Source organism: Orcinus orca, chromosome 20 (assembly GCF_937001465.1).
Source record: "Orcinus orca chromosome 20, mOrcOrc1.1, whole genome shotgun sequence".
Taxonomy (NCBI): Eukaryota; Metazoa; Chordata; class Mammalia; order Artiodactyla; family Delphinidae; genus Orcinus; species Orcinus orca.
Window position 1 is genome coordinate 47,738,463 of NC_064578.1, and position 13,336 is coordinate 47,751,798.

The window sequence follows — 13,336 nt, forward strand, 5'->3', positions numbered from 1 at the left end:
CTCTTCCCTCCTCAACAGCCAGGTGCAGACTTGGGAGGCCCTTTCTGTCTGGTTCCAGACGCCCCTCATTTGAGAGGTCCTTTCTGGTGACCCTCTCTCCACCGGCTTCTCATCATCTCCCTGATGTGCCCCGAACCTTTGCTCACGCTGTTCCCGCACATGGAAGATTAACAAGGTCGCAGCTGCTCACGGACCGCTCACTGCACGCTAAGCACTCAACCTTTGGGCTCTTGGCGCATCCCCTGGCCACCCTAAGGGGTAGGCGTGATCATTATTTCCATTTCGCAGATGGGGACCCTGAGGCTTGGGGAAGGGAAGTGGCTCACCCAAGATCACCAGCCAGTGACTGGCAGAGCCAGGACTGCCATTCAGGCCCTCTGCGTTGGTCCAACCCACAAATGGTTGTCAAGAACCAAGAGAACTTCCCTGGTGGTCCAGTGGGTAGGACGCCGCGCTTCCGCCGCGGGGGCACGGGTTCGATCCCTGGTTGGGGAACTAAGATCTCGCATGCCACTAGGCATGGAAAAAAAACAAAACACTGCAAGGGGTCAAGTTTTGTTGGAGGTGCATGGGAAACGTGACTGCCTCGCTGTGAGGGGTTCAAATCCCAGCTCTGCCACGGACTTGCTGTGACACTGTGGGAAGGTGGTTCTCCTCTCTGAACTTTGATTTCCTCCTCTGGGTCAGTGCCACCATCTCATAGGAGACAGTGAACAAGGAGATGTAAAATGTCTGGCAGATAAAGTTACTTGAAAAATGGCCATGCCCTCCTCTCTTGTTCTTCTCTGATTCTGGCCCATCCTTGAGGTTCCAGCTCTTGCGAGCTTTTATATTTGAAGAGCATTTTCCCCAAAGCACCGTCAATATTCATCGTCTCTTGGGATCCTCACCACCTCACTACCTGTAAAGAAGGCATTATTATCTTTTTTTCTTTAATATTTATTTATTTACTTATTTGGTTGCACTGGGTGTCAGTTGCAGCAGGCGGGCTCCTTAGTTGTGGCACATGGGCTCCTTAGTTGTGGCATGTGAACTCTTAGTTGCGGCATGCATGTGGGATCTAGGTCCCTGACCAGGGATCGAACCCAGGCCCCCTGCACTGGGAGCACGGAGGCTTATCCACTGCACCACCAGGGAAGTCCTGAGGCATTATTATCTTGATTTGACAGAAGTGGAAACTGAGGCTCAGAAGACTCAAGTCCTCTGCCTCGGGTCCTTGTCCCCATAAACAATTCATTTGTCTGAGCACTTGCTATGTGGCGGCCCCTGTATTGGGCACTGGAGATAAAGAAGTGAACAAAACTGGCGCAGCTGATGTCCACGGAGCCGACAAACTAAGAGGAGATACAGATCTTTAAGTGTAAATATCGATTAAATGCAAAATGAGAAATTGCGATCAAGTCCCCTAAAGGAGAGACAGGAATAGGGAGCCAACACAGAAATGGAAAGACATTTAAGCTGAGCTTTGAAAGATGAGTAGGATTTAACCAGGCAGGGAGCATTCGAGGCAGAGGGACCGGCTCATGCAAAGGGCCTAGGGTAGGAAAGAACTTGGTCTGAGGAGGCGGCGAGGCTCAGAGCAGGGTAGGTGAAGCAGAGAGTGGGGTGGGGGGGAGAGAGGAGACCTGTCAGCAGAGGCCAGATCACACAGGGCTCTGTAGCCTGGATTAAGGGGTTTGTTTTTGTTTTTTTGGCCGCTGTGCAGCTTGCGGGATCCTAGTTCCCTGACCAGGGATTGAACCCGAGCCCTCGGCAGTGAAAGTGCGGAGTCCTAACCACTGGACCGCCAGGGAGTTCCCGGACTAAGGGGTTTGGGTTTTATTCCCCAAAGCAGGGAGGCCCCTGAAAAGTCTGAAGCGAGGGAGTGACACGGCCTGATTGTTTCAGAAAGACCCTCTCTGGGTGTGGGGAGCAGACGAGACTATCAGGGTCAGGTGTGCAAGCACAGAGACCTGCAGGGAGGAGGCCGCTGATGTCACTGGGGCCGGAGATGGTGGTGGCCTGGGGAGTGGAGGAATCAGGGAGAACCTTCGGAATTGTGCCGACATCAAGGCCCAGAGAAGTGAGGTTGCCAATCCAAGGTCATGCAGCTGGTCAGGCAGAGCGAGGGTCTGACCCTGCACACACCTGGGATTTCCCCTCACCGGACAGGTGCTGCTTTGCCTCTGGGGAAATCTCTGGGAGGCACAGCCCTGGGTTCTATCTATTTGGTGTTCTCCACACAAACCTCAAAGTGCCTGGTGTTTTTGGCACTGAGAAGAAGTCCATTGTCAGAAAGAGGTCATGCGTGAAGGTAAGGGAGAGGCCTTTCCTGGAGAGGCTCCACGAAGGAGGTGAGCAGGGAATGAGCGGGTCTGAAGGTATGTGAGCTTGGAGAAGTGACCAGGGCCCCGGGGACACCGTTCAGCGTGCAGCCCAGACTTGCTGTGACTCAGGGTGGGCCAGCAATGTGAAAGCTTTTAGGGAACGACTCACGTTGGCAGGAGGCCGTCATGGGTCAGGGATGGGAGGCACATGGATGTCTCAGGCGGCAAGCCCAGGTCCAAGTCCCGTGTTTCCTGCTGAGCCAAAGGGAAGAGGCCCACAGGGGTCTGGGGTTGAAGTGGAGTCCACTTGCCTGGATGCTAATCCTGGTTCCATCTGTGGGGTCCCAGGCAAATGATTCAACCTTGCAGAGCATCAGTTCTTTCATCTGTAAAATGGGCATGGTGACAATCGTTCTCTTGTCGAGTGTGGAAGACATTCAATGAAAAGATGCATGCAAAGTGTTTCTAACCGTAGTTCAGGGTTTCTCTTTTAACTGTCTAAAGCAGAACTAGATTCCCTGTCCCTGAGCTCTTCCAGGAGCTTGTCGCCATCTCAGTAAATGTTTATCACACCAAAAACCTACCCTTCTCCCGAGAGCCCTCACTTTCTTTCAAGTGTCCAGAGCTCAGAGTTTGCTTCCATGATGGCAGGGACTATGTCTCATATGGTCTGAGTCAACCTGATTCCGTCAAGTTAAACTCCTCTGAATAAATGTTTGGGGGAACAGGGCCCTCTGGGGATGTTGCCCAGAGACCGCACAATTCCGGAAGAGGCACAGAGAGGTTGAGTGGCTTGCTTGAGGTCACACAGCAAGGGCTCGGCAGGCTCCACAGAGGCTGAGAGGGGCCAGGCCACGTCTCATGTGTGAGCCTCCCAGTATGCTCAGAACGAAAGAAGGCCAAAATGGAGTTACAGGCTGTGCTCTAAGCAACGACAACAAAATGCCGCACTGACTGATATTTACAAGGTCATTGCAGGATTCATTCAAACAAAATTCAGAGCGTCCTACGGGTGATGTGGTCTGGCAGTGGCACCCAACTGTAAAATCAAAAATGCACATCTCATTTAATGGGGCCCTTCGTGAATAGAATACCTGGGCCACATGACAGCCCTGCCCACCCACGCCCATGCCTCCCTGAGCCCTGCGGCTGGGACCTAACCACCTGTTATGTGACTTCAAAGTTGACACCTTTTCCATCATCCTCAGTTGCTTTTGCAGAGATGCAGGCGGCCCAGGACCGCTCCTATTTTCGAGGGGACGCCTACGATCAGTGTAACACGGGCAGTGTGCCTGGTGGTAAGGAGAGCTGGGCTCTGGAATTGACCTGCTGGCTCTGACCCACCTCAGGGTGCTCCTCTGAAAAGCTAGGAGATAATAACGGCACCTGCTTAATTGGATCGTTGGGAAGATGCCAAGACATGATGCACGGAGCACGTGGCTACACAGAGCAGGTGCCGGCTGGCTGCTCTTATAACTTATGATAATCGTGGGACCATCAAGGAGCCGGGGAGCGGGGAAGGAGGAGTGCATAGAGGTTTGAGAATCCTCGAGGGCGTGGCCAAGGCTGATGTGCCCGGCGTCCCCACGTCTTGGCACAGGGTCCGGCACAGCGGGCCATCTGTGCAGGTGTAGGATTGAATCGTCTTGAAGAGGCTCTGGCCAGGCTGAGCAGGGGGTGGGAACACCGGGGAGGACAGGGGAGCTCAGCGGAGGGCCTGGCCTTTGATTTCTTCTCCACCTGCTTGTGAGGCCAGGTGGGCGCTCCCGTGATCTTTCTTTTGCATGGTGCCCCTTAACTTCTCCTTTAGCAAACGGATCCTCCTAGGTGTCGAGTACAGGGGACACAGCGGTGCACACGTCAGGCATGAATCAGTGTGACTATTGTCACAGTTCTAATCTGAATGTCGAGTGGTGGCTTCACATGAACACATTATTAAAAATAAATAAAATAAATAAGCAAATAAATAATGGAAGAGGGCTCTTCCCAGGCCAGTGATGGGAGTATGACGGGAACCGGGGATTATGATTAATGCAATTTTGTGCACCTGCGGCCCTTTTAAAAAGGAGGATAAAACCGAACAGGACAGACACGCTCTCTGTCCTCCCAGCGTGAACATTCAAGTGGGGGAAGATGGATGATAAACAAGCACATTAACACATGGAAACGCGAATGTTAGTGACAGGTGCTGGAAGAAAATTCTACCTGGTAAAAGGATGAAGAGCGATGAGGAGGGGAAAGACCGTGTGAGGTGGGATGATCAAAAGACTCCTGTGTGGAGAGGACATGTCAGCGGGCGTCTGGAATAAGTGAGGGCACGCACCACGGGCATATCTGGGGAAAGATGGTACCAGGCCAGCGGCAAGAGCAAAGGTCCTGAGTCACATCAGAGCTTGGGCTGCAGGAACAGAAAGCCAGTCTGGAGGAAGTGAGGGAGCGGTGAGGAGTGCTGGGAGGTGACATATTAGCGGCGGGCAGTGGCCGATTAGGATGAGGCGCCCTGAAGCTGTCCTATTTGGCTGGTCTCCCTGAGGCTTCCCAGGCTTTGGCCGTTAGTACCCTGGACAGCGGCCTCGGCCCCCTCAGAGCTCTCGCAACCGGGGCGCACCCTAACATCGGCTTCTGGGCATGAATTGGGGGTGGGGAGCAGAGGATACTGCAACGCGTGCGAATTGGCCTCTGCCTGCAGGAAGCACAGTTGTAAAGGAAAGAGTCATAAATGTACATTTTAATCAGTCTTTACCAAGTGAACGTCTGTGCGAGCCAGAGCCCAGGAATCCCCCACCCCTGTGACCCTTTTCAAACCTTCCCTATCCCCCCCTCCCTGCTGGAGGTAACCTCTGTCCTCACTTTGGGGGATAATCATTCCTTTTCTTTTCTTTGTAGTTAGCTACCTGTAACTCACTTAATATATTCTAATTTTATTTAAAAACGGAATATAGGGAACTTCCCTGGTGGCGCAGTGGTGAAGAATCCGCCTGCTAATGCAGGGGACGCGGGTTCGATCCCTGGTCCGGGAAGATCCCATATGCCGCGGAGCAACTAAGCCCGTGTGCCACAACTACTGAGCCTGTGTTCTAGAGCCCGCCAGCCACAACTACTGAAGCTCACGCACTCTAGGGCCTGCGTGCTGCAACTACTGAAGCCTGCGTGCCTAAAGCCCATGCTCTGCGACAAGACAAGCCACTGCAATGAGAAGCCCGCGCACCGCAACGAAGAGTAGCCCCCACTCTCCGCAACTAGAGAAAGCCCATGTGCAGCACCGAGGACCCAACGTAGACAAAAAAAACAAACAAAAAAACCTGAATACAATCTCATTCTGAAAACCAAAAGCATAACAGAAAATGTTAAAATCCCATTTGAGTCCCTTCTGCTTTCCCAGTCCTGGTCCCCTCACCAAAGGTAGATGTCATTAATTAGTTACCCCCCGGACCTTTTCCTCTGCATTTGTCAATACCTGTGCACCCACAGAAAATACATAGTGGTTTTGGTATGTGTTTTACATAAGTGATATTAAGTTGTATAAATCATTCTACAACTTGCCTTTTCATTCAGCAGTGTCTTGGAGAACTTTCCATGTCCTTTATCCATAGATCAGTTCCATTATCTTTCATGATCCCATCCCATTCCTGAGTATGACTATGCTACAGTTTATCTAGCCACTGTCCTATTGGTGGCATCTGATTTTCTCTACCTCAAACCTTGATGTGATAAACACTTTGTGAACTTTTTGAACTTGTGCATGGTGGTCAGTATTATATTTAAGATTAATGAAAATAAGGTCCTACAGTATAGCACAGGGAACTATTTTTTTTAAAAAGATTAATGAAGTTCCTATCAGCCCATGTTACTGCCCCCATTTCACAGATGAGGAGCATGAGGCTCAGAGAGGTGAAGTCACTTGCCCAGGGTCACACAGCAAGTGAATGGACGAACCAGTTTCCAAACTCTCAGATGTTTGACTCCCAGATCAGTGCTTATATACACCCATACAGATATCACTGTCTGCGGGGGCAGATGTCCTCATTCAACTGGGCCTATATGCAGACCAGTGCTGGGCTCCACTCCACAAAAATGAATCAAACCCCACCTTGCCCTCCAGCCCTGCCCTGTGGGGGCAGCCTCACTGGGAAGGAATTTCAATGCAGTATGATTAGTGCTAATCCCAGGATGCTGCCTGAGCTGTGGGAAGACTGAGGCCATTACTGTTAATTGGGCCTCCGGTGGAGCCAGAAAAGGCTTCCAGAGAGGGGAGATTTGAGCAGAGGCAGTAGCGGTGAGTACAGTAGAGGTGGCAAACACAGGAAGCATGGAGGATGGGCACGTAGGGGAACCCAAGTTGTTGAACAGAGGAAGAAGGTGAGCTCTGGGGGCAATATGCCTGTGGAGGTTGGCAGAGGCCCACATCCACTTGAGCCTGGAAAGCCAGCCTTGGATTTCATTCTGTGGGCTGTGGGAGCCTGGAAGGATCTATTCATTCAACAAATAGGATTTGGAAATTCCCTGGTGGTCCAGTGGTTAGGGCTTTGCGCTTCCACTGCAGGGGGCCTGGGTTCAATCCCTGGCCAGGGAACTGAGATCCTGCATGCTGTGAAGCCAAAAGTAAATCAATAAATACACATTTTTTAAAAACACACAAATAGGATTCAAGCACCTAGTCTGTGCCAGGCATTATTTCAGAAGGGAATACCACAGGAAACCAGACAAGAAAGGACTGCTTTCAGAGGGCTTGCAGTTCAGAGCGGGACACAGACAGTAAAGCAAGTCGACAGTAGCCGAGTTCCAGAGAGAGCGACGACGAAAGTAAAACTGGCTGTTGGCGTGGAGAGTGGCTCAGGGAGGGCCTCTCAGAGGACGCAGCCTTTGAACTAAGTCCTGAAGGATCGGAGGAAAGGGACGAGCTAGGGAACAGTGTTCTACGGCAGGAGTCAGCAAGGTCAAGGGCCCCAGGATGGGGGCAGACTTGGCCTTCTCCAGTGTGGCTGGCGCGCAGTGCTCTGGTAGGGAGAGGTGACGTCCTGCAGGGGCCTGGAGGCCGTGGTGAGGGGGCTGGGCTTTCCTGGAGGCTGCAGGGAAGTTACCGGAGGGCTTCTGGACCACGGTGAGGGCTCTTGAATTTCAGCCTTTGGACAGCTCCTTGCGCTGGGAGGACAGACGTGGCTGTGAGCCTGCAGAGGCGGTGCTGGGCGAGTGGGAGATCTGGGCTGGAGTGGAGGGTGCAGCCTGGGGGTGGGTGGCGGCTCCTGCGCCGAGGGGCAGAGCCTCATCAGGGGAGTCCCAGGGCCAGCCACCTTCTTCTTTGGCTTCTTCGGATGCCCTGGTGGGTTTGTGGTGATGAGGCCAAAGACCCTGTTCTCCGACAACCTGCGGTCTGAGACGCATACAGGCCAAGGTGGGGAGCACAGGCTTTGAGGTCAGGGAGACTCTGGGTCTGCCTCCGTCTAGCTGTGTGGCCGTGGCCTTTAGTGGATCCAGCAGTCCGTCCTGTGTTCGTTTCTTTCAAGCCCCAGAATGTTAGCGCTGGAAGGAGTCTTCAAGTTCTCCTCCAAGCCCACCTCCCACTTTTAGATACGGAAACTGAGACCCAGACAGTGCAGAGGGCTGGCCCTAGGTCACCAAGTGGCCTGTTTCTGTGTGGGGACCTGGTTGGTCTTCTCACTTTTACCTTCTTTGAGCCGTACCGTGCTGCTTCGTGATTTCTTCTTGCTTGAGGTGAATTCCTGGGATCGCTGGTGGGTCTGGGAAACTGGTGGTGGGCAGGAGATGCGTGAGGAGTGTTTCTGTCAATGTGAATCTATTCAGATCTGCTAGCTTCCTGGTCCACAGACCTTGCTGATCTCCGCCCCCCCCCACCCCGGCACTGACCTAAGCATCTTCCCTTACTCTGCTCCCGTGTTCCTGCTGTCCAACAGTGACGGCCTGAGCGCCCACCAAGACACCTCACTCAGCTGCCCACCTGCAGATTCACTAAAGTTCTCTAGACTCTCCCTTGAATTTGTACTCTCATCTGCATCCTCATGGCCCCATTCTCTCTTGTTTTCTGGACCACGGTCCCAGCCTCCCCTCTGGCCCTCCTGCCTCCAACTTCTTCCCACCAGCCTGGTCTCACACCAGTCCCCGGTGGATCTCCCTTACACAGACTGTCTGCTGAAAATCCTTCCACCTACAACATCAAATCCAGCCTCAAGTCGGATGGATAGCACCCTTCCTGGATCTTTCTCACCCAAGCTTGAGCCCTCCCAATCTTTCTATGGCAGGAAAGGCCCTTCTATGTCTTGGGCTTCACCTTTGACTAGAGTTTTTCGGATGTTTACTGAGCCAGTGATGGAATCTCAGAAAACTTTCATCAACTCCAGTCTTCCCCTCGGACTGTAAGCTCCTTGAGGGCAGGTGTGTGTCAGATCCAGCTCATCTCTAGGTCCTCAGCCCCCAGCCCACGGCTTGGCAATAAGGGACACGTAGGAAATGTTTGAATTGAAAGAAATAGGGAAGCGTTGGCCCACCTTCAGCCAGGAGCTGGTGGATCAGGGGTCCAGCACATTGCTGAATGCGAAGAACAGGCTGAAGGGCTGTGGGGGTTGGGCTGTGGGCAGATTCCGGTGTTCCCGAGTGAGCAGGGAGTGGCTGCCAGCTGACCACTGGAGGATGCGGCGTACGCAGAGCTCTAAGCAGACCCGTGGCAGAGTGGAGAACGAGCGAGCTGTGGGGAGGACAGGGCGGGGTTTGAATCCTGACTGCACCACTCACGTGGGGCAAGTGACTTCAACTCTTTGAGCTCTAATTTTTTTTTTTTTTTTTTGCGGTACGCGGGCCTCTCACTGCTGTGGCCTCTCCCGTTGCGGAGCACAGGCTCCGGACGCGCAGTCTCAGCGGCCATGGCTCACGGGCCCAGCCGCTCCGCGGCATGTGGGATCTTCCCGGACCGGGGCACGAACCCGTGTCCCCCGCATCGGCAGGCGGACTCTCCACCACTGCGCCACCAGGGAGGCCCTGAGCTCTAATTTGTCAGTGGAAGGGGAATAATAACAGACTGTACTTCCTCGGGTCATCGTGAGGATTAGATATAATGTCGTGGCCCAACTAGCGCAGAATAGATAGTTATGCTGCTGCTTTTGATGATGACGGTGACGATGGAGAAGAAGAAACATTTTAGTCCCTGGATGCTGGGTGCTCCTAGGCAGAACATCGGGTGGTTATAGCTTGGTCTTGACTTAGGGCCACTGGAGAAGCAGTTCTGAGGGCAGGGCTGAGGATGAAGCAGGGGTGTAAACAGGAAATGAAGGCTCGAGCCCAGAAATGAGGAAGAGGCGGACAGGCAGTGCCAGGGCAGGCCAGGCCGGGTTTGATTCCATAGTATCAGAGGCCTGTTGGAGGGTTGCATGGCCCTGCTGTAGGGCCAACCAGATATATTTTCATCTGTGTGTCTGTCTGCCACCCCTCATCCTGCTTTCCTATGTGTTTGGGTCCCGAAGCCTTTCCCCGACCCCCCTACTCCCTAGAGGCTGCCCTCACCTGAGCTCTGCTGAAGGCCGAATGCTAAGATGCAAAGGGAGGTTGATGTCGATGAATTTTAGGTTCAAGTTCATCTTCTGACCCAGTTGGCGACTCACAGGCAACCCAGTCTCCTTACCTCCTGCCAAGCTGGGGGTCTGAGGGGCCTTTCTGAGCTCCCACGTGTTACAGCCCTGCAGATGAGGCAGCACTTTGGGAAAATGCTTCTTGTGTCCCCACGCAGAGTGAGGATGCAGCCGGGGGCTGAGTGGAGAGGCCGCCAGACACCGCCGGATGCAGAAGAGGCTGGGGAACCAAGCCACAGAGAGGGTCCCCAGGGGCGGCCGAGAGGAAGAGGCCATGGCTGGGGGCCCTGAGGGGTGAAGAATCCAACTCTGCTGTCCCCGGTGGGCTTGCTGCCCCCCCCCCAACTCCCCGCCGGGCCCCCAGGGGACCTCGCTCTAATAATGTATTTGATCGACTCGCTGGCCGCGTACAAGCGATTATTGTCTTGTCGGGAGTCAAACGTATCGATCCGGTGAGAAATATGAGCGGAGCAATGGGGCCCGTGTGTCAGTTACCAGCCCCGCTGGCCCTGGGGAGCCCCCTGCGTCTCCTTTAATTACCGCCCAGCCCTGAGCCCAGCCTGGCCTCCCCTATGCTGCCTCCCTCCCAGGCTCCCTGCACCCCTAGTGGCCCCCGCTACTCCCCAGCTCCCAGGCCCTACCTGCCTTGCTCAGCATGGCCTGAGGCTTCTTCTCCAGCTGAGAGGCCACCATCTCTCCTGCCCAGGCCTCCCCGTTCCTGGCTGCCAGGCCCTACCCACCCAGTGTGGCCCAGACTCTGCCCCTCTGTCCTCTCTTGGGCAGGTGGAAGTCTCAGGCCCATCCTTCTTCAAGATGCCCTGACTCCAGCTCAGGGACTCAGTTCTGGTCTGCCACAGGCGATAACAGTGGAACCAGCATGGGAGGCAAGAGGGGTGGGGTGATTTCACCCCACGGGGAAGCGTGTAAGGCTTTCGCCAGCTCTGCCACTCAGCTGCAGACCTGGGAGGATGGCACCGGAAATGGGTGGTGCTTCTCTCCCCGCTTTGGGTTATGTCCCAGAGCTCGCTCCTGACCTGGATGATGTTGACCATGTCTAGGGTGGAGCATGGGGGTGTTTTGGTGGGGTTTTGCTCCACCCACACCCCGCTATAATGTCCTTATTACCCTCATTTCCAAGTCCCCCAAAACATAAATCCTAAATCAAAACTGAGCTTACTGGGCAATGCAACTTCAAGACAAGGCCCCCAGTACCACTGCCACCAGACTGCTTCCAAGGAGACCCTCCGGTATAAAAACCCTGCATCTGACGAGAGAGAGAGAGAGAGAGAGAGAGAGAGAGAGAGAGAGAGAGAGAGAGTGGGAAAGAGGTGGACCAGGAGGCAGGAGGTCTGAGTTGCAGCCCAGCTGATGCTGTATGGTCTCTGGATCTCCTCAGTGAAATGGCCTTTACAGTATGGAATCTTGTGGAGTGTAGCTAGAGGGGTAACTGCCCCCTCTGTGTGCAGATGTGAGGACCGCAGTCATTCCCCCGTGGAGTGGGTCTGCCTGCCTGGGTGCACAGGGCCCGTGTACAGGCAGAAAGGCACTCACGAAGGTCTGCCTGTGTGTTATATCGTGCGTGAGTGTGCGTGGGTGTGAATGTGGGCACACATGGCCAGGAGGTATGCCTGGGCATACTTGGGAAGATGTGTCCTTGTGCCCGTGTGTCCGCGTGACGGAGCACAGGAGGGGGATCTGTACACGGGAGCGTTGGTGTTAGGGCCTGTGCGCAGAGGAGTGTTTCTGTGTGTCTGGATGTGCACACGTGTGTGTGAAGTGCAGGGGTCCATGTGTAGAAATACTTGAGCGTGTGTATGAGAGTCCAGGCGTCCGTGCGCGCGCGCGTGGTTTGGGGGTCCCTCAGCGTGGGGCGCAGCGAGTCCTGCAGGGCCCGCAGCGGGCAGGTGGGTTGTTTGGAGGCTCCAGGCGGCCCTGCAGCCTCGGACCGGGCGCGGGGAGGAGGAAGAGGGCAGCGGGCTCGGCCGCGCCTTTGTCCGCGCCGTCGTGGGCCGGGAGTCCGGCGCCTTTGTGTGACCCTCGCAGGTGTGCGCGCGGGGGCGGGGAAGGGGACTGGGAGCGGCGGGAGGGGCTCCCTCCTCCGCAACCGGCCCCGCCCTCTGGCCCATTGGCTGGGCGCTGCCGCCCTCTGGCGGGCGCGGAGGGAACAGCTGGTCCGGGAGGGCCGCAGCGCGAAGGGCCAGCCAGCAGCCCCGGGACCGCTTACTTCCCTCCGCCCCAGCCACCTACGGCGCCCGCATTTGCCCCCTGGCAAACCTCTTGCTGCTCCAGGGCAAGGCCAGGACCTGCCGCCGGTCCTACCACTGTCCACGGGTACCGATTCTCCCAGTGGTGGCCCCGGACGCCTCACCTGCGGGCAGATGCACGGTTGGGTTCCCGACTCCCCACAGCCTGCGGAAACCTATCGCGAACGCCTCCTGCTGCCCTGCTTCTTGGCTTCAGCGTTTCTTGGCTCTGGGCCCTTGGGGAGGCCACCTCACTTCTCTGGTCCTCAGTCTTTTTGTCTGTAAAATGGGGCAAATAGTGAGCGCCTCCAGAGATGATGCTTGTTAAATGCGAGGTGCAGGGGGCCTAGCATTGGGAAAGCCGCCCTCCCCCCACCCAAAACTCCTAGCCAGTGTTTTAGTGGTGTTGTTATGGATCCATCTTCTCTCCCAGACCCACATGCCCTGTTCCAGATGTGCTGGCAAGGTGGAGGCGGCACAAGGGCTAGGGGCACCTTCTGGGGGCACAGCTGTAGGAGTCAGCTCTTCCAGCCTGCTCGCACTCTACGCCACTACCCGCACTTCCCCAACACACACGCATGATTTGGGGTCCGCTGCCTGCTGGGGTGGGCCTTCGGGCACGGGTATTTTCCCTTCCGAAGGGGGCGGGCCCTGTGGTTTCCTCCCTGGGTGACTTCCGGCGGAGAGGGCTTGGCCCCCAGAGAGGGCGGGGAGATGGCACAGTCGTCCCCCCAGCCCTGCGGGGCAGGCAGCATGGTTCACTCCAGCATGGGGGCTCCAGGTAAGGGGCCCCAGCACTGGCAGCACCGTGGGGCTCGTCCTGCCGGCCGGTTGCGGGCCCGCCCTGCCCCTCCTCTTCAGCTGTCTCCTTTGCCCTTTGACTCTGTACCTCAGCAGCTGCCCCCTCTTCCCATCCTGGGTTCCCACCTCCAGCTTCTCTTTCCCCTCCCCTTTCACATCAGCACGGGGCGGGGCGGGTGGGGGGGCGCCGGGGGGCTTCCGACCTCTTCTCGCCTTCTCTGCTGCCCTGTTCTGAGGGGTCTGGGGGAGGGGATGGAGCCAGGTGTTGGTAGCAAGCTCCTATACAGAGGGCCGGTGGGTGGGCGACATGAGTGATCCTGGGGAGGGGACTGCACAGGGGCTGGAAGGCTGAGTTGCTGGACCTTTGAGTGTGTGCGTCTGTATCTGTGCGTGTGCGTGGTAGTTCCGA

The 13,336-nt window shown here is 55.6% G+C and overlaps 1 protein-coding gene across 13 annotated transcripts in view; it reads left to right on the top strand.

Annotated features, from left to right (window-relative positions):
- POU2F2 (POU class 2 homeobox 2) overlaps positions 1 to 13,336 on the top strand; it is a 78,290-nt gene that overhangs the window by 32,458 nt on the left and 32,496 nt on the right. For 3 of the 13 annotated variants that reach the window (XM_033430867.2, XM_033430872.2, XM_049703953.1), the window contains exon 1: positions 11,378 to 12,907. The exons of 5 other annotated variants lie outside the window; for them this stretch is intronic. In XM_033430867.2, coding sequence (XP_033286758.1) covers positions 12,841 to 12,907 — 67 coding nt within the window. In that variant the 5' untranslated portion in view covers positions 11,378 to 12,840. Of the gene's footprint in view, positions 1 to 11,376; positions 12,908 to 13,336 lie in introns of those variants that run through there. 5 more of the 13 variants (XM_033430865.2, XM_033430870.2, XM_012533554.3 and 2 more) reach the window with 5 other exon arrangements.